The 16,550-nt window shown below is 38.0% G+C and overlaps 1 protein-coding gene across 2 annotated transcripts in view; it reads left to right on the top strand.

Annotated features, from left to right (window-relative positions):
- The window catches only part of rmi1 (RMI1, RecQ mediated genome instability 1, homolog (S. cerevisiae)), a 30,021-nt gene extending 21,579 nt beyond the window's left edge, over nucleotides 1-8,442 (top strand). For both annotated transcript variants that reach the window (XM_026186753.1, XM_026186754.1), the window contains exons 3-9: nucleotides 626-736; nucleotides 1,272-1,421; nucleotides 3,610-3,680; nucleotides 3,930-4,053; nucleotides 4,209-4,284; nucleotides 4,480-4,669; nucleotides 6,396-8,442. In XM_026186753.1, coding sequence (XP_026042538.1) covers nucleotides 626-736; nucleotides 1,272-1,421; nucleotides 3,610-3,680; nucleotides 3,930-4,053; nucleotides 4,209-4,284; nucleotides 4,480-4,669; nucleotides 6,396-7,551 — 1,878 coding nt within the window. In that variant the 3' untranslated portion in view covers nucleotides 7,552-8,442. The remainder of the gene's footprint in view (nucleotides 1-625; nucleotides 737-1,271; nucleotides 1,422-3,609; nucleotides 3,681-3,929; nucleotides 4,054-4,208; nucleotides 4,285-4,479; nucleotides 4,670-6,395) is intronic.
- Nucleotides 8,443-16,550: the final 8,108 nt, after the last annotated feature.

The following is a 16,550-nucleotide window of genomic DNA, read 5'->3' on the forward strand; positions in this document are numbered from 1 at the left end:
ACTCGATCAGCGTTAACCCCGCCCCCTGAGTTTGATGGGTGAGGCTGACAGATAAAATTATTTCATGATGAGAGCCAGGCGTCAGGACTGCCAAAATGAAATAAATAAATATATCATTAAATAATTAATTAAATGTGTCAATAATTAATTAAATGTGTCAATAATTAATTAAATGTGTCAATAATTAATTAAAATGTGAAATACATAAATAATTAATTAAATATGTCAATAATTAATTAATTAAATGTGTCAATAATTAATTAAAATGTGAAATACATAAATAATTAATTAAATGTGTCAATAATTAATTAATTACATATATCATAACTATTTATTTAATTAATTAATTCCAATTTTAATTAATTATTGCCACATTTAATTAATTATTTAATGGTGTATTTAATTAATTCATTATGGCAGTCCTGGCGTTCCATAGCTTTGCACTAAAGCTTCCTTTAAAATAAAGGGTTGTTTTAACTGTGTGTCATTTAAAATACATATACATATAACAAAAGAATAAATTATGGGACTGGAAGTGAACATAATAGGTCCACTCTGTGTAACTGCTGCTGAATGACAGTAAGTGAACCAAAAATGAATCTCACTGCTTGATGTGGCTTTTCAGGCGCTGGACCAATGGCTGTTAACAGACCTCAGAGACCTGGACTTTCCTGTCCTGCCAGAAGGGCTCGCTGAAGCCCAGAAGACTGAGCTCAGTGGCAACTTCTGCGTCCAGGTACAAACTTTCATGTTACATAGTTCATCCAGTTTCTTTATTTATTCTTTTTGTTGTTGGGGACAGTTCTGATCATATTTTCAACAAAAAAAAAACCAAATAAAAAAAAAAAGCATGTAAAAACAGCAAACAATAGGATGAGAACAATATGTGTACCAACAGCATAAAACCTGAGCTAAATCACATAAAGGCAAGTCACTCAGCTTTTCACATTGGGAGGGGGGTATTTAGGCGTTCCTGCTGCATTTATTTAACTGACCTGTGATTTTTGAAAGTAGTCTAAAATTGGAGTTTTTGTGTGTATTGTGTGTACATTTGTTATTGTTGTTACTTTTGCTTTTGTGGCTTTTTTGCCTGCATCGGAGAGGGAAAAAAATTGCAAAGCAAGCTCTTGAGGAAATATAGCGCTTGAGTTAATGGTGATGATTAATTTGGGCTGTGCATACAGATAACTCACCTTGCTGGTGACACCAACGCTCGGTTGATCATCGTGCACGCAAATGGAAACATGACAAGAGGTCCAACTCTGTTTTAGGTCGACTCATTATTGGACATCAGTCAGCCGGCGTATGGTCAGCTGCAGAAGTGGAGGGGCACAGATTGTGTCAATGACGAGGTGTCTGCAGTCACACAGACCACCCAGAGGCCCTGGGAAGCCAAACCCACCCGTATGCTTCTACTGCAGGTCAGAGTCTTATGTGAATCATAGTTGCCATTAAAAAAAATCTCAATTGAGTTTCAGTAAAAGCCTTTTGAATGAATGCCTTTATGTAAATAACAGCGTTAACCTTAAAAAGCAGATGTTGAATATGTGATGATACTAGTTGTCTTCTTGGGTCACAAAAGGGAGATCAAAAATTGCAGATTTAAAACATAAAATTTCATTTTAAAGCTTTGGCTTTTGCATCATCCAGCATCCTGCGTTTGTCTGTGTCTTAGTAGCTTTTCAGCGTCTCACAGACAAACAGAAAAACATTCAGGCACTTACCGTAGAGACAGAGCTTTAAACTGTGTTGTTAATAGAAAATATTGTCTGGACTCGTCTTGACGCAGTGTGTCCAGCACTTATCTGTGACCAGACTTTATCTTTGTATGTTTGGTTGAGTGGAATAATTCTGCTTCTCTTCCTGACTGAATCAGAGCGGACGGTACCATCAGTGAGAGCATATGAAAGAGTAAATTGCAGGAATATATGAGACAGACTCTAATTTCCACCATAAGTAATATACTTTTCAGTGTATGTTTTTTTTCTTTTCTTAAAGAACAGTGCAGGTGTTGCTTAGAAACGTTGCTGTGAGTTTTTTAACTGTTTCTCAGACCATTTTTGATCAAAGAGTCGTAGATTAGCTTTGACTAGGACAGGGCAGCCAGCGTGTATAATCATATTAAAAGAAATCGAAATAACAGTTATTTCCATACTGAATCAGTCTGCATGGGTTTTAGAGTCTAAACAACCTACAGTGCTGTGGAAAATTTTTTATTATTCACGATTTCCTTTTCTTTTCTTTTCTTGCATATTTGTCACGCTGGCATGTTTCAGATCATCAAACAATTTTGCATTTTTAGACAAACATAAACTTAGTAAATATAAATTACTGTTTTAGAACTGTGTGTGAAAAAATAATTGCCCCTAAATGTCATAGCTGGCTGTGACACCTTTGTCACCAAGAACTGCAATCAAATGTTTGTGATAACTGAGTGAGTTGTTCACATCACTGTGGAGGAATTTTGGCCCCTCATCTTTTCAGAGTTATTATCATTCAGCCACACCGGAGGGTTTTTGAGTATCATTGACCTGTTTAAAGTTATGCTACAGTATCCAGAGTTATTATAAGACCAGACTTTTTTTTTTTTTTTTGAGTCATTCAGAGGATGATTGGCTCACATGTTTAGGATCAAACTGATGGAAGGACATTCTCCTTCAGGATTTTCTGGTAGAGATCAGAATTCATGGTTCAATCATTGACTGCAAGTCATCCTGAAGCAGCAAAACAGCCCCAGACCATTACACTACCACCACCATGTTTGACCGCTGGTACGATTTTGTTCTTATGAAATGCTGTGTTAGTTTCACACCAGATGTAACGAGACTCAAACCTTCCACAAAGTTCAACTTTTCTCTCATCAGTCCACAGACTTTTTCCCCCCAAAATATGTACATACATCCCAAAATAGATGTTGTTCTGGAGTCTCCTGGATGAGCTGTCGGTGAGCTCTTAGAGTAATTTTAGCAGACCATCCACTTCTGGGAAGGTTCACCACTGTTCCATGTTTTCTCCATTTGTGGATAAACTTTAGAAATGGTTTTGTAATCATTTCCAGACTGATAGATGTCAATGTTTTGTTTCTCAGCTGTTTTGAGTTTCTTTAGATTGTGTTAATTTAAATCATTTCTTGATTTAGCAGGTTTGGCAGTAAACCTGGTTGTGGCCAGTCTAATTGAACTCAGTTTATTTTTAAAAATTTTAGATAGTCATATTTCCCTTATTTAGTGAAATTGTAAATTAAATTAAATATGCTAACTTACACAAATGCACAAATCATCTACTATGTTTTTTTTGTTTTTCTAATTTTCCTTTATGCCTTAATACGTCTACATTCATAAGTAAAGAGCAGTTACAGAGCTGTTAAGTTTTGGCCCAGATATTTCTGTCTAAATCCAAACCCTCACATATTTATGAGAGCCTCCAGACAACAGCCCACGGGGTCTCAGATTACTGCAGAAAATGAACTGAAAAATTCACACAACTGTCTTTTAATCTGTTTAATTCACACAAAAAGACAAACACACTTTTCTTATAGATTTGCATAAATGTCATCATAATCTTTTTATTACTTACGTGTTTTCTGATCAAACATGTTTGATTGCACAGGTGACAGATGGAGTTCAGAGCCTGGAGGCTATGGAGTATCAGCCAATCCCTGCTCTCAGCGCGGCACTCAGGTTAAGGATTGAGCTGTAAAACATGTTACTGCAATATCGTGTCTCTTTACTGCTAGTTATTTGAAAACATTTTAAAGGGCACATGTCTGCCTAAAATGAAATAAAAGTCTTTTCCTCCTAACAATATTGCCTCGAGTTTTATAGAAACACAAGTATCCAAGCACAATGAGAAATGGATGAAATGTTGTTGTTATTGTTAATTAAAAATAAGAACTAGACATTTTCCTGAAATGTTGCTGACTCTTGCAGGCCCGGTGCAAAGCTGCAGCTGCAAGGAAAGATAGTTTGCAGACTTGGTGTTTTGCTTTTGGGGCCGTCCAACATCAAAATCCTCGGTGGTGAGGTCGAAGACCTGGTGGACAGGAATAACCAGGTAACCTCTAACGATTTCTCATACGTTTTGTCTCATTTCTTCTGATTTCTCTTTTCTTGTATAAAACTACACAAAGATATTATAGGATTTTGTATAGCAATAAGATGGAGTACACCATACACATTCAGTGGCTTATTTTGATACTGTTGTGATAGGGCAGGGTGCTGTGTCGGACACTGGGACTTTCTGAGCAGGAACAGGAAGGAGAGGAGGCTCCAGCACAACAACAAGGTATATGTATTAGACTCTGTGTATCTTCAAAGATCATCCATCATCGGCACAATGTGACACTACATACACTTTATTAGAAATTTAGACATTCTGTCTTATATGGCTTTGCTTCTCTTCTTTAATCTAACCTGCCCATTTTTTAAAATTATACTAACATATATGTTGTTGTTGTTGTTTTTTTCTCTTTGTTTTAAGGTAACCAGGAAGTGGATGATCTGGATCTTGATGATGCAGAGCTGTTAGCCAGTCTCGAGGCCCAAGAGGAAGTTGAAATGCTTCAGGTTGAACCTGCCCGAGACAGCGGCTACAGCACGCTGCATGAGGCTTCCACTCAGTCTTCGAGAAGCTCGTCCATCAGGAGCCTTGTCAGAGCCGCTTCGTCCAGGTGGGTGGTAAACAATGTGATGTCTTGACATTTCGATGCTGCAAAGCCTCACTTTGCACTGTCGTGGAAATCGTGGCATTTCTAGTTTTAACATCACTTTTATCTTCAGGGAAAAAAAAGACTTTAAGATGGTTTTATTGCATTCGTCTTACAGCATCTTCACAAAGTTTTCTAATAAAATGTCTTTACGTCGCTGCGGCCGGTGACGAGAACAACATTCTTAACAAATAGGCAGTATACCTACAGCAGGAGGAGAAATCACAGGGTAGATTCAAATGTCACGACAATTTCCGTTTTATTTAAAGTTCATCAATTTCCTGAAGAGACAGAAGCTGCTGAGAATAAAATGGAACGTACACCGGTCATTTTGAGATGCAGGAAAAAGACAGTTCATATGTCATGATGTAAAATGCTAAGCGAGTTGTGCAGGGTACAATTGCAGCTTGTTTTTATTTAAATATTTATTTCCCATAATAAGTTCAACAGGGTAGATGTACTTAAGGAACATGAGACTTTTTCAGATAAATAAAGGCAAATATTGCAAATTACACAAAAGGCAGCCGCTAAAGCGTTTAAGTTTCAAAACAGAACAAACGAAACAGATTAAATTGTCAATTCCACTTAGAAACAAAATATTAATTCTAAAAATAAATCTTAGTTTGTTTTACAGAAGAACAGACAAAACTGACTAACTTTTGTCAATATCAAATAAACTGAGAACTAAAAGGAAATTCTCAATCTCTCCTTGTTGTATAGCTGAGCTTTTCAAACAGTTTTAACAGTTACTTTAGTCTGACAAAAGCCGAATGACGAATTAGCGCTTCCAGTCAGAGACTGAGGCCACGTCCACACGTACACGGGTATTTTTGAAAACGGAGATTTTCCGTTTTCGTTTTAAAAAATAATCCCGTCCACACATAAAGGCAGAAATGAAGGAAAACGCTGCTATGAACATGCCAAAGCAGCAGGTGGCGCTAGATTCCTAACCGTGCAGAAATGTTGGCCAATCAGAAGTCTAGAAGCCTCGGTGGGAAAAAGTAAACAAAGCTGGGGCATAGAAGCAGAACCGAGTCGTAAGTGTGGAGGGACAGTAACTGTGTGTATATGTAAGCATTTAAACACTGCAGAGAGTAGAGTTAACAGTAACAGTATTGTAGAAATTCATTTCACCGAAACAATAACGTGGCGCACAGTGTGACGCATGCACCAGTTTATTGTATTTCCAGACTTGTTTTCGGCACAATTTACAGTGCACGCTACTCTATTTTTTGTCAGACTTGAAATAGCCGAAATACCTTCACACTACGGAGCTTCTATGGCTCTTCCGTTCGACAATCTCTCCGGCGTTGGAACCATCATCTGTTTTCTCTTCGGTCACGCGCGGTTGATTTTTCTAGTCGGCACACTCATTTCCTCCATTATGCGCTGGCTGCTTCCCTTCCAGGAGGAATGAACTGCAGAGTCACTAGTTTACACTGGCCTCATTGACTTACACAGAGAAATAACATTGTCTCATATTTAGCTGTTATATCGTTTCAATGTTGTGATGACGAATATTCAAGGATAGGATGATGCAAAGTGTTGTCGCTACAGTTTTTTCAAATTTATGTCTGTGTGAACTTCTTTGTCCAGTCTTCTGTGTGCGCTTTGAACAGTGAGCTGATTAACCCCGATGATTTAAAAGCCCTGTTAACTCAGTCCGACATAATTTGCTGTTGTCTTTCAGAAGTGAACTCTCCACCCGCTCTGACAGAGGTGGCTCGACCCGAAGCAGCAGAAATGGTTTAGACCAGGGTTACCTAAATGATGACGAACACGTGGAAGCTGACCTCTTTGACTCAGTTCCCCCCGATGCAGTTCATCAACAGATCCAAGATCACAGCATGGCAGACGAAGACTTTCCTGACGAAGACTTTGACGACCTTCCCCTGGAGGAGCTGGACAGTGTGATTTTCCAGGAAAATGAAAGTGTCCCCACACCATCTGACAGCAGTTACAGAAACACACCACGGAACAGCAGAATAACAGGAAATCCCAACAGAGCAACAAAACCCCAAGCTGCTCTGTTTGAATCATGCACTTTGAGTGGCTCTGGGCCACGACTTGGGTCTATCAACTCCAGATCCAGCGCACAGAAAAGGGACAATAGAGAAGCTTCAGAGCAATTAACCAAGACAACTCCCGAGCTATTTCTTTCTCCAGCAGCTTCGGAGGCAGCACGTGAATTATATTTGGCTGCTAATGACGAGATTGATTTTGTGGATGAAGATATGGACTGCATTTTGGAAGAGGCAGAAACCAGTGGGAAGACTAGTGGACCAAATGAGATCCCTGTTCAGCTTAGGTCTAGTAGAGGCACCGAGAGCACTAGCTACGAAACAGAAGCTTCAAGGTCGTCCAAACAAAATGCTCGGAGTGGCAGCACAGTCCCTCCTGTCACTCTGACCTCTCCACCCTTTACATACTTGTGCTTGCTAGAAAATTTAATGTCCAAACCACTTCTCCACATCATGGAGATCCATGTCAAAGCTTTCATTGTGACTCTCTTGGGAAAACTGAGCAGCAGTAATGGCGTTTGGAGTGTTTCTGCTACAATATCTGACGGGACCGGTTACCTGGACGTGGAGCTGTCCAATGAAGTTTTGACAGGCCTTCTGGGCTTCTCGGTAGCAGAGAAGGGAGCCCTGAAGCGTGACCCGTCTCGGAGAGGTGAGCTGGATGCGGGGATGAGGAGATGCCAGGAAGAGCTTGTGGACATGTGCTGCATTATGACTGTTATTGTTCAACTGGAGGGCAGGAAAGCGGTGGTGACCAAAGTGGACCCCGTCAGCGAGAAAACACTCCAGGAGCTCGAGCAGAGGGTGAGGGACGGGAGAAAATAAACAGTGGTTGAGGGGAAGTGGGCGATAATGAGAAAATTGCAGGCAGCGGAAAAGTATATTGCTCTTAGGCAGAGATAAAAAAAATTGCCAACAAAACTGTGGCAGATGTAACATCACTCAGTGGCCTTGAAAGTTTTCTTTTCATGTAATGAAACTAATAGTTGCGCTGCATGGAAGGAAAAAAATCACGATAGTTTCAGACTAAGGTAGTTATTTTAATTGGTGATCAACCTGCCCTTCTGCTTCAGATTTGGAGAGCAGAAGGTGTGAAATGATGATCAGCATCCCATCTGCTCCATGTGAATGTGACGTTCTGCCATTTGTCATTTGAGGATTTCATTCATCTATTCATTGTGTTGTTTTCCGCTTAGAATGCGCCGCATTGCTCACAAGCACACTAAACAGATTCAACAAACAAAGGTGGTTATGTGCAAATCAGATCAGACATCCCGGTTTTCAAGGCCCCGAATTCTGCTTAATGCTGAAAACTACCCGAAGAGCAGGGCGAAGTACACAAGATGAGAGGAGGGATGTTGGGGGGGTGGGGTGTTAGTCGTCTGATTGTGGTAATGAATTGCCAGCCGTTGCATTCATTCAGTAAAACCATTACTTCTTACTGAAAAGTGATTGAATAGCCAAGGGCAATGCGGGTCTTTAATAAACTCCCTCAGAGAAGAATGAGAGGAAAGAAAGATAAAGGAGAGGCCATGAGCTTCGATTATTTCCGTTCATTACAGAGTCTCGTCTGTTTTCATCTCTTAAGAACGCGCATACCACAAATTTAATGCATTGTCTGCATTTACTGTATCTTGAACGTTTTTATATATACATTTTTTTTTGTCTTGCGCTCTGTGACTAATAAAAATGTGCACGTCCTTGTTGCTATGCTTATCTTTCCTTTCTGAGCGTTGTGTTTTTTCCAGTTTAGCTGAATAACGTTATAAAGCAGACTGCCTCACAGATACACCGTGTTTCATTTGGTCTGTATCAAACGCAGCTGTTGGATATGCACTGTTTAAGCACACAGTGTTTAAAAGTATCTCTAATTACTACCTGGGCTTCTTTAGAGGAGTCAGAGATCTCACTTTCAGATGAAACAGTTTAAGAATTTCTGCTACATAAATTACTCAGTGTCTCTTCTGCCTTGTCTACGTCTTCTCTTAGGTGTGATAATGAGCAAAACACGGGTTATTAAAATGTATGTTATATCCTTAGAATTGTGTTTCTGTGGTGGGAGCGCACCTGCATGTATATTGTAGTCTTATGCCACTGTGTGCACTTCCATTCAGGTAGCCGGTCTTGGTTCATTAAGAGCTAATCAGCTTGAACATCTAAATCAGGACCCTGCTATGCATGTTGATAGCCTGTTATGTGCTAATGAAGCTGAATTTGGTGGAGGGCTGAGTGAGGAAGGGGGAAAGCAGCAACCCATAGGGAGATACAAGTGGAATAACTATTGGGTGATAGAGTAAATGAACTGAGAGGGGAGTGCTTGTTCACCGGGTATGAAAGCAAACCAGCCGTCTGCTCCCGATATTATTGGGTGGCTGTATGGTGAGTAACAAGGAGTACCCAATACATTTATTTCCTGTTTATATGCAGTCATGCTACAGAAACCATGAGTGCAATTTAGAAGTACCATCAAGTTTAAAGAGCTGTCTCTGATTTAGCTCCATCACACAATGGTTGTTCACTCATAGCTGTTAATTACCCAGAGCTATAAGAGTCTAAAGAGAACGATCAATTAAAGAAAAAGGTTCAGTTTTAAACACAAAGTTTTAAGGTTTTGATTTATTTACTAAATGAAAAATACAAGTTTATTTCATATGAGTGTAGAGTAAATAGGTCCATCTCATTTATTGACTTCACTAACCCTAGAGAGTCACAGATTACTGTGGAGAGATTGTACACAGTTACCTTGATGATAGATATCAGTATGGACGAATAAAATAAATTTCACTCCAATTTAATAAAGGTTACATGTGGACTTCAGCCCTACTGTTTATATTGTAAGTAAATGATTAAAACTCACTTTATTTCCTAATGAAACTATTATATATATACATACATACACACACACACACACACACACACACATATATATATATATATATATATATATATATATATATATATATATGTGTATATATATGTGTGTATATATATATATATACATACATATATATGTATATATATATATATATACATATATATATATATATATATATATATAATATGCTCTGGAAAAAAGTTGAGAAGAGCCTCTGAATGTAGTGAAAAAGAAACTGAAAACTTGGAAGAAACTGAGGTTATTAAATTCTAGCAAAACGTGTATGATGTTTAGTAGCAGTTATAATAAAAATTCCAACGCCTTTTTTTTTTTTTCGGGTTTTTCAATCTTGGGTTGGAGGAATGCAAAATAAAGTCAAGTTTATGATGAAATGTTGAAATGGGAAGATTGTATGAAACTAGATTTTTGACAAAAAGATGGCAGTAAGATGTAGCACAGCGGTGTGGTCATTAGCAGGATGCTTCAGGTTGAGCGGTTCAAAGACAAAGTTAGAGAGGCAAGGTAGTTTGGGCATGTGCAGAGGACGGACGTTGTATATACACAGGGCAAAAGATCTTAGATCTGGAGCTCCCAGGCAAGAGTACAAGAGGAAACCTTAGAGAAGATCTGTGGATATAGTGAAGGAGGAGTGTGACAGAGAAGGATGCTATGGACTGTGGTGACCAGCCGAAAGTGGAAGTGTGAAATCAAATTTGATAACTAACCATCATTTATGTTGGGAGGCTCATAAACAATTATAAAATGCGCAAAACTGTTTCAATATCCTATAAAACCAAACATATCTTAATTCAGAAATCCTTATAGATACTAGCTCCATACTTGACCATCTGTGTGGAGGAAACACATTCAAAACAGACACTAACCCAGTTTATATCCTACAGAAGAAAGCTGTAAAAAATCATTGGCAGCCAATGGATTATTCAACACTGCAGTGATAATGTACAACACACAAAGTAATCTTCTTCCAAACTGTATTCAGCGATGGTTTGAAATTGGAGCGATAAAGTATGAACCCAGAGGGAAAGGCAGGACATCTGGAGCAGTTGTGACAGGAATGTGTGACTCGCTATATTATTTATTTATTAAATTTTTTTCCTCTTTTTTGTTGTTGAAAACATTTTACTGAAGTGAAGGGTTTGAGTACTCCTTCCCCCACTGCTGTATATGAAGCATTTTAGTGCAGACAGTCAATTACTACAATGTACGAGGTCAGGGAACAAATAAAGAGGAGACAAGCCAAACATTTCAGCATTTTTGCCATTACTATGACCTTATGACTAATTCCTCTAAAACAAATGGCTCATGCACTATGGGTCGGGGGTTCTTTTGAAAGCAGGCTGAAAGTTTTGCGGGGAAATAATATATATATATGTGTATTCTTTTTACCTTTTAAAGGTTTTTCAGTAGCACATGATAAAAAATACATTTAGAAGCAGCATGAGAAAGTACTCGAATGCCCTAGCCTTTCATTTTGAAAATGATTTCCTTGATTATGTTGGTTTTCCACTTTTGTCTCAGTCCAGAGCAGTAGCAGGGGGACAAAATAAGCTTTTTCATTCCCCTGCGAGTTTGGATGTACCTTTCCAAATTGCAAATAGCAGGCCAGTCGTGAAGGGACGGAGCACACGCAGGCGACAGAGAGAGCACCGTGTTAATTTTCTAATGTTCATGTACAGCTGCACTGAACCTTTCCGGTCATTACAATTATCCGTGTAAAAAGTACATGAACAATTCTAATGCCCCTCCTGCTGTAGCAGCTGTAATTTTCTTTGCCCTATTACAGTCAGTAATGAAAAATCCACTTAGACAGCTCAACCTCTCTTTTAGGCCTCCATCAAAATGAGCAAATGGTTTCTCTTTATGGCAAAAACATACCTCTAAATGCCTATGTGTGTGTGTGTGTGTGTGTGTGTGCGTGCCTGCTGTGACTTGAGAATGTGAATCATTAAAGGAATAGAAAATTATGAGGAAATTGGACATGGGAAACAATAAAGTACCTTTCCACTTTGATTTGCCTCATCTGGGTGGATGGAGAAGATGATTATTGTGCTTTTAAAAAGAACCAAGAAAAGACCCATTTCATGCTCAAATCAAAGTTTTCAAGGGCTTTAGGTTCATGTATAAAAGTTTTCCATGTACTATGTATATGCACTTAGCTGTGATGAAATGTATTGTATTTTTCAATTCAGTTCTGCCTTATTTGTATAGCACAAGTTTGCATTCGTAGTTATATCAAGGAGTTTTATACTGTATTATACGATTTGTAATACACAATAAAAAATATTGTATTTTGAATCTGTTAAATAAGAGAATGTCAGACATTTATTTTCCAACAATAATTACAGTGATACATCCCATATGCACATCTTTTCTTCTTCATTGTCTGCCTCATCTGCCTTCATACCACCCATCTCCCTACCGCCCTGCTCTGTCACACCAACCCTCTGCATGTCCTCCTTCACTTTCCTCCTGCCTGGCAGCTCCATCTTCAACATCTTTTTGTGCAGCATATCTACTGTCCCTCCTCTGCACATGCTCAAACCATGCCACTCTAAATTTGTCTCCAATACACACATGAAATTTAAAGAAAGGAAAAAATCATACACCTTTAATGAGGATTTTTTTTATTGTTCACAAGAAAGTAAAACCAGACACTAAAAGTACAGCAGTGTAGAAATATTTGCAGCTGAATGTTATAAATTCACTATTTACTGCATAAAAACTTTTATAATTTATGTCAAATATGGTAAAGGCACTTCTTATACAGTGTATAAAATGTTAAACTCTTTATTTTTTATGGAAAGATAATTATTGAAGTAACAATAACTGATGTATCTAATCTCATTAAAAAATCGAAGTCATCTACCTGTCAACTTGACTCTCTCCCTGCTGTGTTAGTTAAAGCCTGTCTTCCCTCGTTAGCACCTCTCATAACCAATATTATTCATTCCTCCCTGAACACTGGAATTGTTCCTGAAGCACTGAAAAAGGCTTCTGTTATCCCAATTCTCAAAAATCTTCGCCCTATATCAAATCTCCCCTTTATTTCAAAAATTCTTGAAAAAGTTGTCGCCGCCCAGCTTCATTTACATCTCAATGACCATAATCTTTATGAACAATTTCAATCTGGTTTCCGCCCCAATCATAGCGCAGAAACTGCTCTGTTAATAATTACCAATGACCTTCTGATGGCAGCTGATTCTGGTCTCCTATCCATCCTCATCCTTCTTGATCTTAGTGCGTCGTTTGATACCATTTCTGACATTATTCTCCTGAACCGGTTAGCTTCCATTGGTATTAGTCATACCCCCCTTGCCTGGTTTACCTCCTATCTCTCAGACCGCACTCCAATTTAAATCCCATTCTTCAACTCTCTATCCGGTTTCTGCTGGTGTGCCCCAGGGTTCAGTATTAGGGCCTCTTTTATTCATTATTTATATGCTCCCTCTTGGTCATATATTCCAAAAATATAATATAAATTTTCACTGTTATGCTGATGACACCCAGCTCTACCTTTCTTCTAAACCCAATTCATCCCTCCCACCTACCTCCCTCTCAAACTGTCTTATTGAGATTAGATCCTGGTTCTCCTCCAGTTTTCTCAAACTTAACAGTAACTGAAGTTTTACTTGTTGGTACACCATCTATCTTAACCAAATCCCACAGTTTTTCCATTAACATTGAAAATTCTCCTACCCTTCCCTCCCCTCAGGTTAAGAGTTTGGGTGTCATACTTGATAATACTCTTTCATTCCAGTCTCACATTAATTACATAACCCGGTCTGCTTACTTCCATTTACGTAATATTAACCGACTCCTTCCCTTCCTTACTCCCCATGCTGCTGCCATCCTTGTCCATAGTCTTATTACGTCCTGTACTGATTACTGTAATTCCCTCCTATTTGGTCTCCCTAAAAGGTCCCTTCATAAACTCCAACTTCTTCAAAATTCTGCAGCTTGGGTCATAACTTGCACTCTGTTAAGAGCTCATATTACCCCAGTTCTTCAGCAGCTTCACTGGTTGCCCGTAGAAGCCAGGATAAATTTTAAAATCTTACTTCGTACATACAAGTGTATCCATAAATCTGCTCCTTCATATTTGTGTGACCTGCTCCATATCACCACTGTTTCCCGCCTTCTCAGATCATCATCTGCTATTCATCTTACTGTTCTGTCCTCACACGTTATCACTATGGGGAACAGAGCTTTCAGTCGCTCTGCTCCTCGGCTCTGGAACTCTCTTCCTCCTGCACCAAGAAATATTGACTCCCTTTCCGTTTTTAAGACACAGCTTGTAATTTTAACTTATTTTATGTATTTTATGACTACTGTTCCTTTTATTATTTTTGTTTTTTGTAAGGTGACCTTGGGTTTCTGAAAGGCGCCCTCAAATAAAATGCATTATTATTATTATTATTATTATTATTATTATTATTATTATTGTTATTATTATTATTATTATTACTACTATGGAAGAAAAAACTCACAAAGAAGAGGAAATTGTAGCGCATTAGAGTAAACGCTGCAGTGTCATTGACTACTACAAACTCTGGGGATTAGGTTTTAATTAAATTATGTAAATAATTTATCTATTTTTTTTTATTTCCTAACAATGTACAAGACATTAGTTGGAACAATAATTGTCAGTATATGTTATTGTTAATACATTTTGATGGGATAATTCTGGGCTTTTCTCATATCATTATTATTATTATTATTATTATTATTATTATTAAGTTTTTAAGTTTATTTTTCTTTTTATTTCTTGAGCAGTAGTTTTGATTATAAGTTGATTCATAGTTTTATTATTTTGTTTTGATTTTTTCACTTTTCTGTTTTAGTATTATAATTATTGGTTATGCAGTCTCTGAGTTTGACTCTCTGATTCTTTGTGTTGTAGTTTACTGTAGCATCCAGTGTGTTTTTCTGTGTTTAGCTGAGTGCTAGCGTCTCATCTCTGTCTAGTTATTTACTTCCTGTTTTATTTTTTTAGTTGTTTGTCTCTTGTGCTTTTGCTATAGTTTAATTTCCTTGTGTCTTGTTACCCTCATATTTCCCATCTCTCTGATTGCCTCCTGTGTGTATTTAAAGCCTCAGTTTGTGTATGGTTTGCTCTCAGTCTATGTTCCTGTGGTGTTTTCGTCTGTTCTTTAGGACTTTGTTATCTTGTCCTCTGGATTCTCAACAGTTCACTTTTTGTTTATTCCATCACAGTTTTAGATTTTCTTTCTGTCTTTCGTTTTTTGAGCAGGGAGACAAACTAATAAGTAGCTAGTAATGTTGTAAATGTTTATTTACAACCTCAACCTGTGTTGAGGTTGTAAATAAATTGATGAAAAATGTCATGGGATTAAAATTAAGTGAAAAGTATTACAATCATTATATTTCATGCAGAACCTGAGACAGTTTTACACACAATAGTTATTTCCTATTGTTCACTTCTAGAGACCACTTTTGGTTCTTTTTCATAAGATAAGATAAGATAAGATAAGATAAGATAACCTTTATTAGTCCCACACATGGGACTAATGGGCTGGTATGTGTCTTTGTTTGTAGTTATTAAGAATGAATTCAGTTGATTTTGTGAGCATCTCCAGCAGCACCCTGTCTATTCTGAATACGAGTTACTACCATCAGGACGCAGGCTACCACCTTTGCAAATTTCTGATTGCTCTGACATCTTTTGTACCTACTTTTATAACTAATTTAACCAAATCTAGCTTATATGTAGTGATGCTTCGAGCCTTGTTAATACATATAATGTCTGTAAATGTGATGTAAGATTTTTTGTGGTTGTATTTAACTGAAAGTTGCCGCATGCACAAAAATTAGTTTTTGAAAAGATAATAGACGTTACTGATAATAATATAAAAAGTCCAGCATGTGTGTAGTGGTTTTAAAATAAGCTATGCAATTAAACTAGATAATAATTAATGCAACATAAATATTTATGTTAATTTGATGAGCGCATATTAATTAATTTCACACAATTTCTGCATTATATCTCACAGCGAAGTTATAAAACGGTGTGAAAAGACTGTACTAATTCTGGAGATGTCGCAATTAAGCAGAAACAATGAACCCAGTCTTTGACCTCATTCTGATGACTTAGGTAAATGATGGTTAACCAGACTTAATGGGGGAGCGTACTTAAGAGGCAAGTCTGAAAGAGTGCAGACAAACGATTGACAGGCCTACAATACGGCTGGCCTTTCTCTACATCCTGTCCTCTACTACCAAGCCATTACTAACATTTAAATAGAGCTGGATGTACTTGAGAAGCAGGACTTAAAAAAAAAAAAGAAGAAGCAAGGGAACCATATAAAGAGCTGAATGAATGATTTTGCTGTGACAAGAAAGAGAATTGTTCTCTCCCCCCACTTGTCCTCAGAAACGAGTCGGTCTGACAAGCTGGCCATTAGGAAGGTAATTTAACAAGCTGAGTAGAGTGCTTTTGCGGCTCCCTTACACCTCTTGAACATCATCAAGCCTTTTTCTGTACCCCCAGATAATATTAAGAAAATACACATCCTGGAAAAGACTACAGATGATGACAAATGACAGCCAATGTATCAAGCATATGTCCTGCTCAGATCAACACAGATCTTTGAAATCAGTGACTCTCACGCCAGTGAGTCAGTCAGTTGTCAGCCAGCTGTTGAGGGCTTGTGCACTGCCACTGAGTTAGTGTTATGGTTTATTCATGAAGGAGATTACTGCACTTGATCTTGATGTGATTTGGTTGCATTTTCAGGTGAAAACAGTGGAGTCATGCATGTTATCGGGATGTTAATTTATAGGTACGAACACCTGTTTGTGCATGCCTTTATGTGTGTGCGTGCGTGTGTTTATTGGCTGACTTAATGGCTTTAATTCATGAGGCAGAGTACGAAATGAAAGGTCACCATCAGGAAACCACGGGGACGAG

The sequence above is a fragment of the Astatotilapia calliptera genome, chromosome 12 (assembly GCF_900246225.1).
Source record: "Astatotilapia calliptera chromosome 12, fAstCal1.2, whole genome shotgun sequence".
Classification (NCBI taxonomy): domain Eukaryota; kingdom Metazoa; phylum Chordata; class Actinopteri; order Cichliformes; family Cichlidae; genus Astatotilapia; species Astatotilapia calliptera.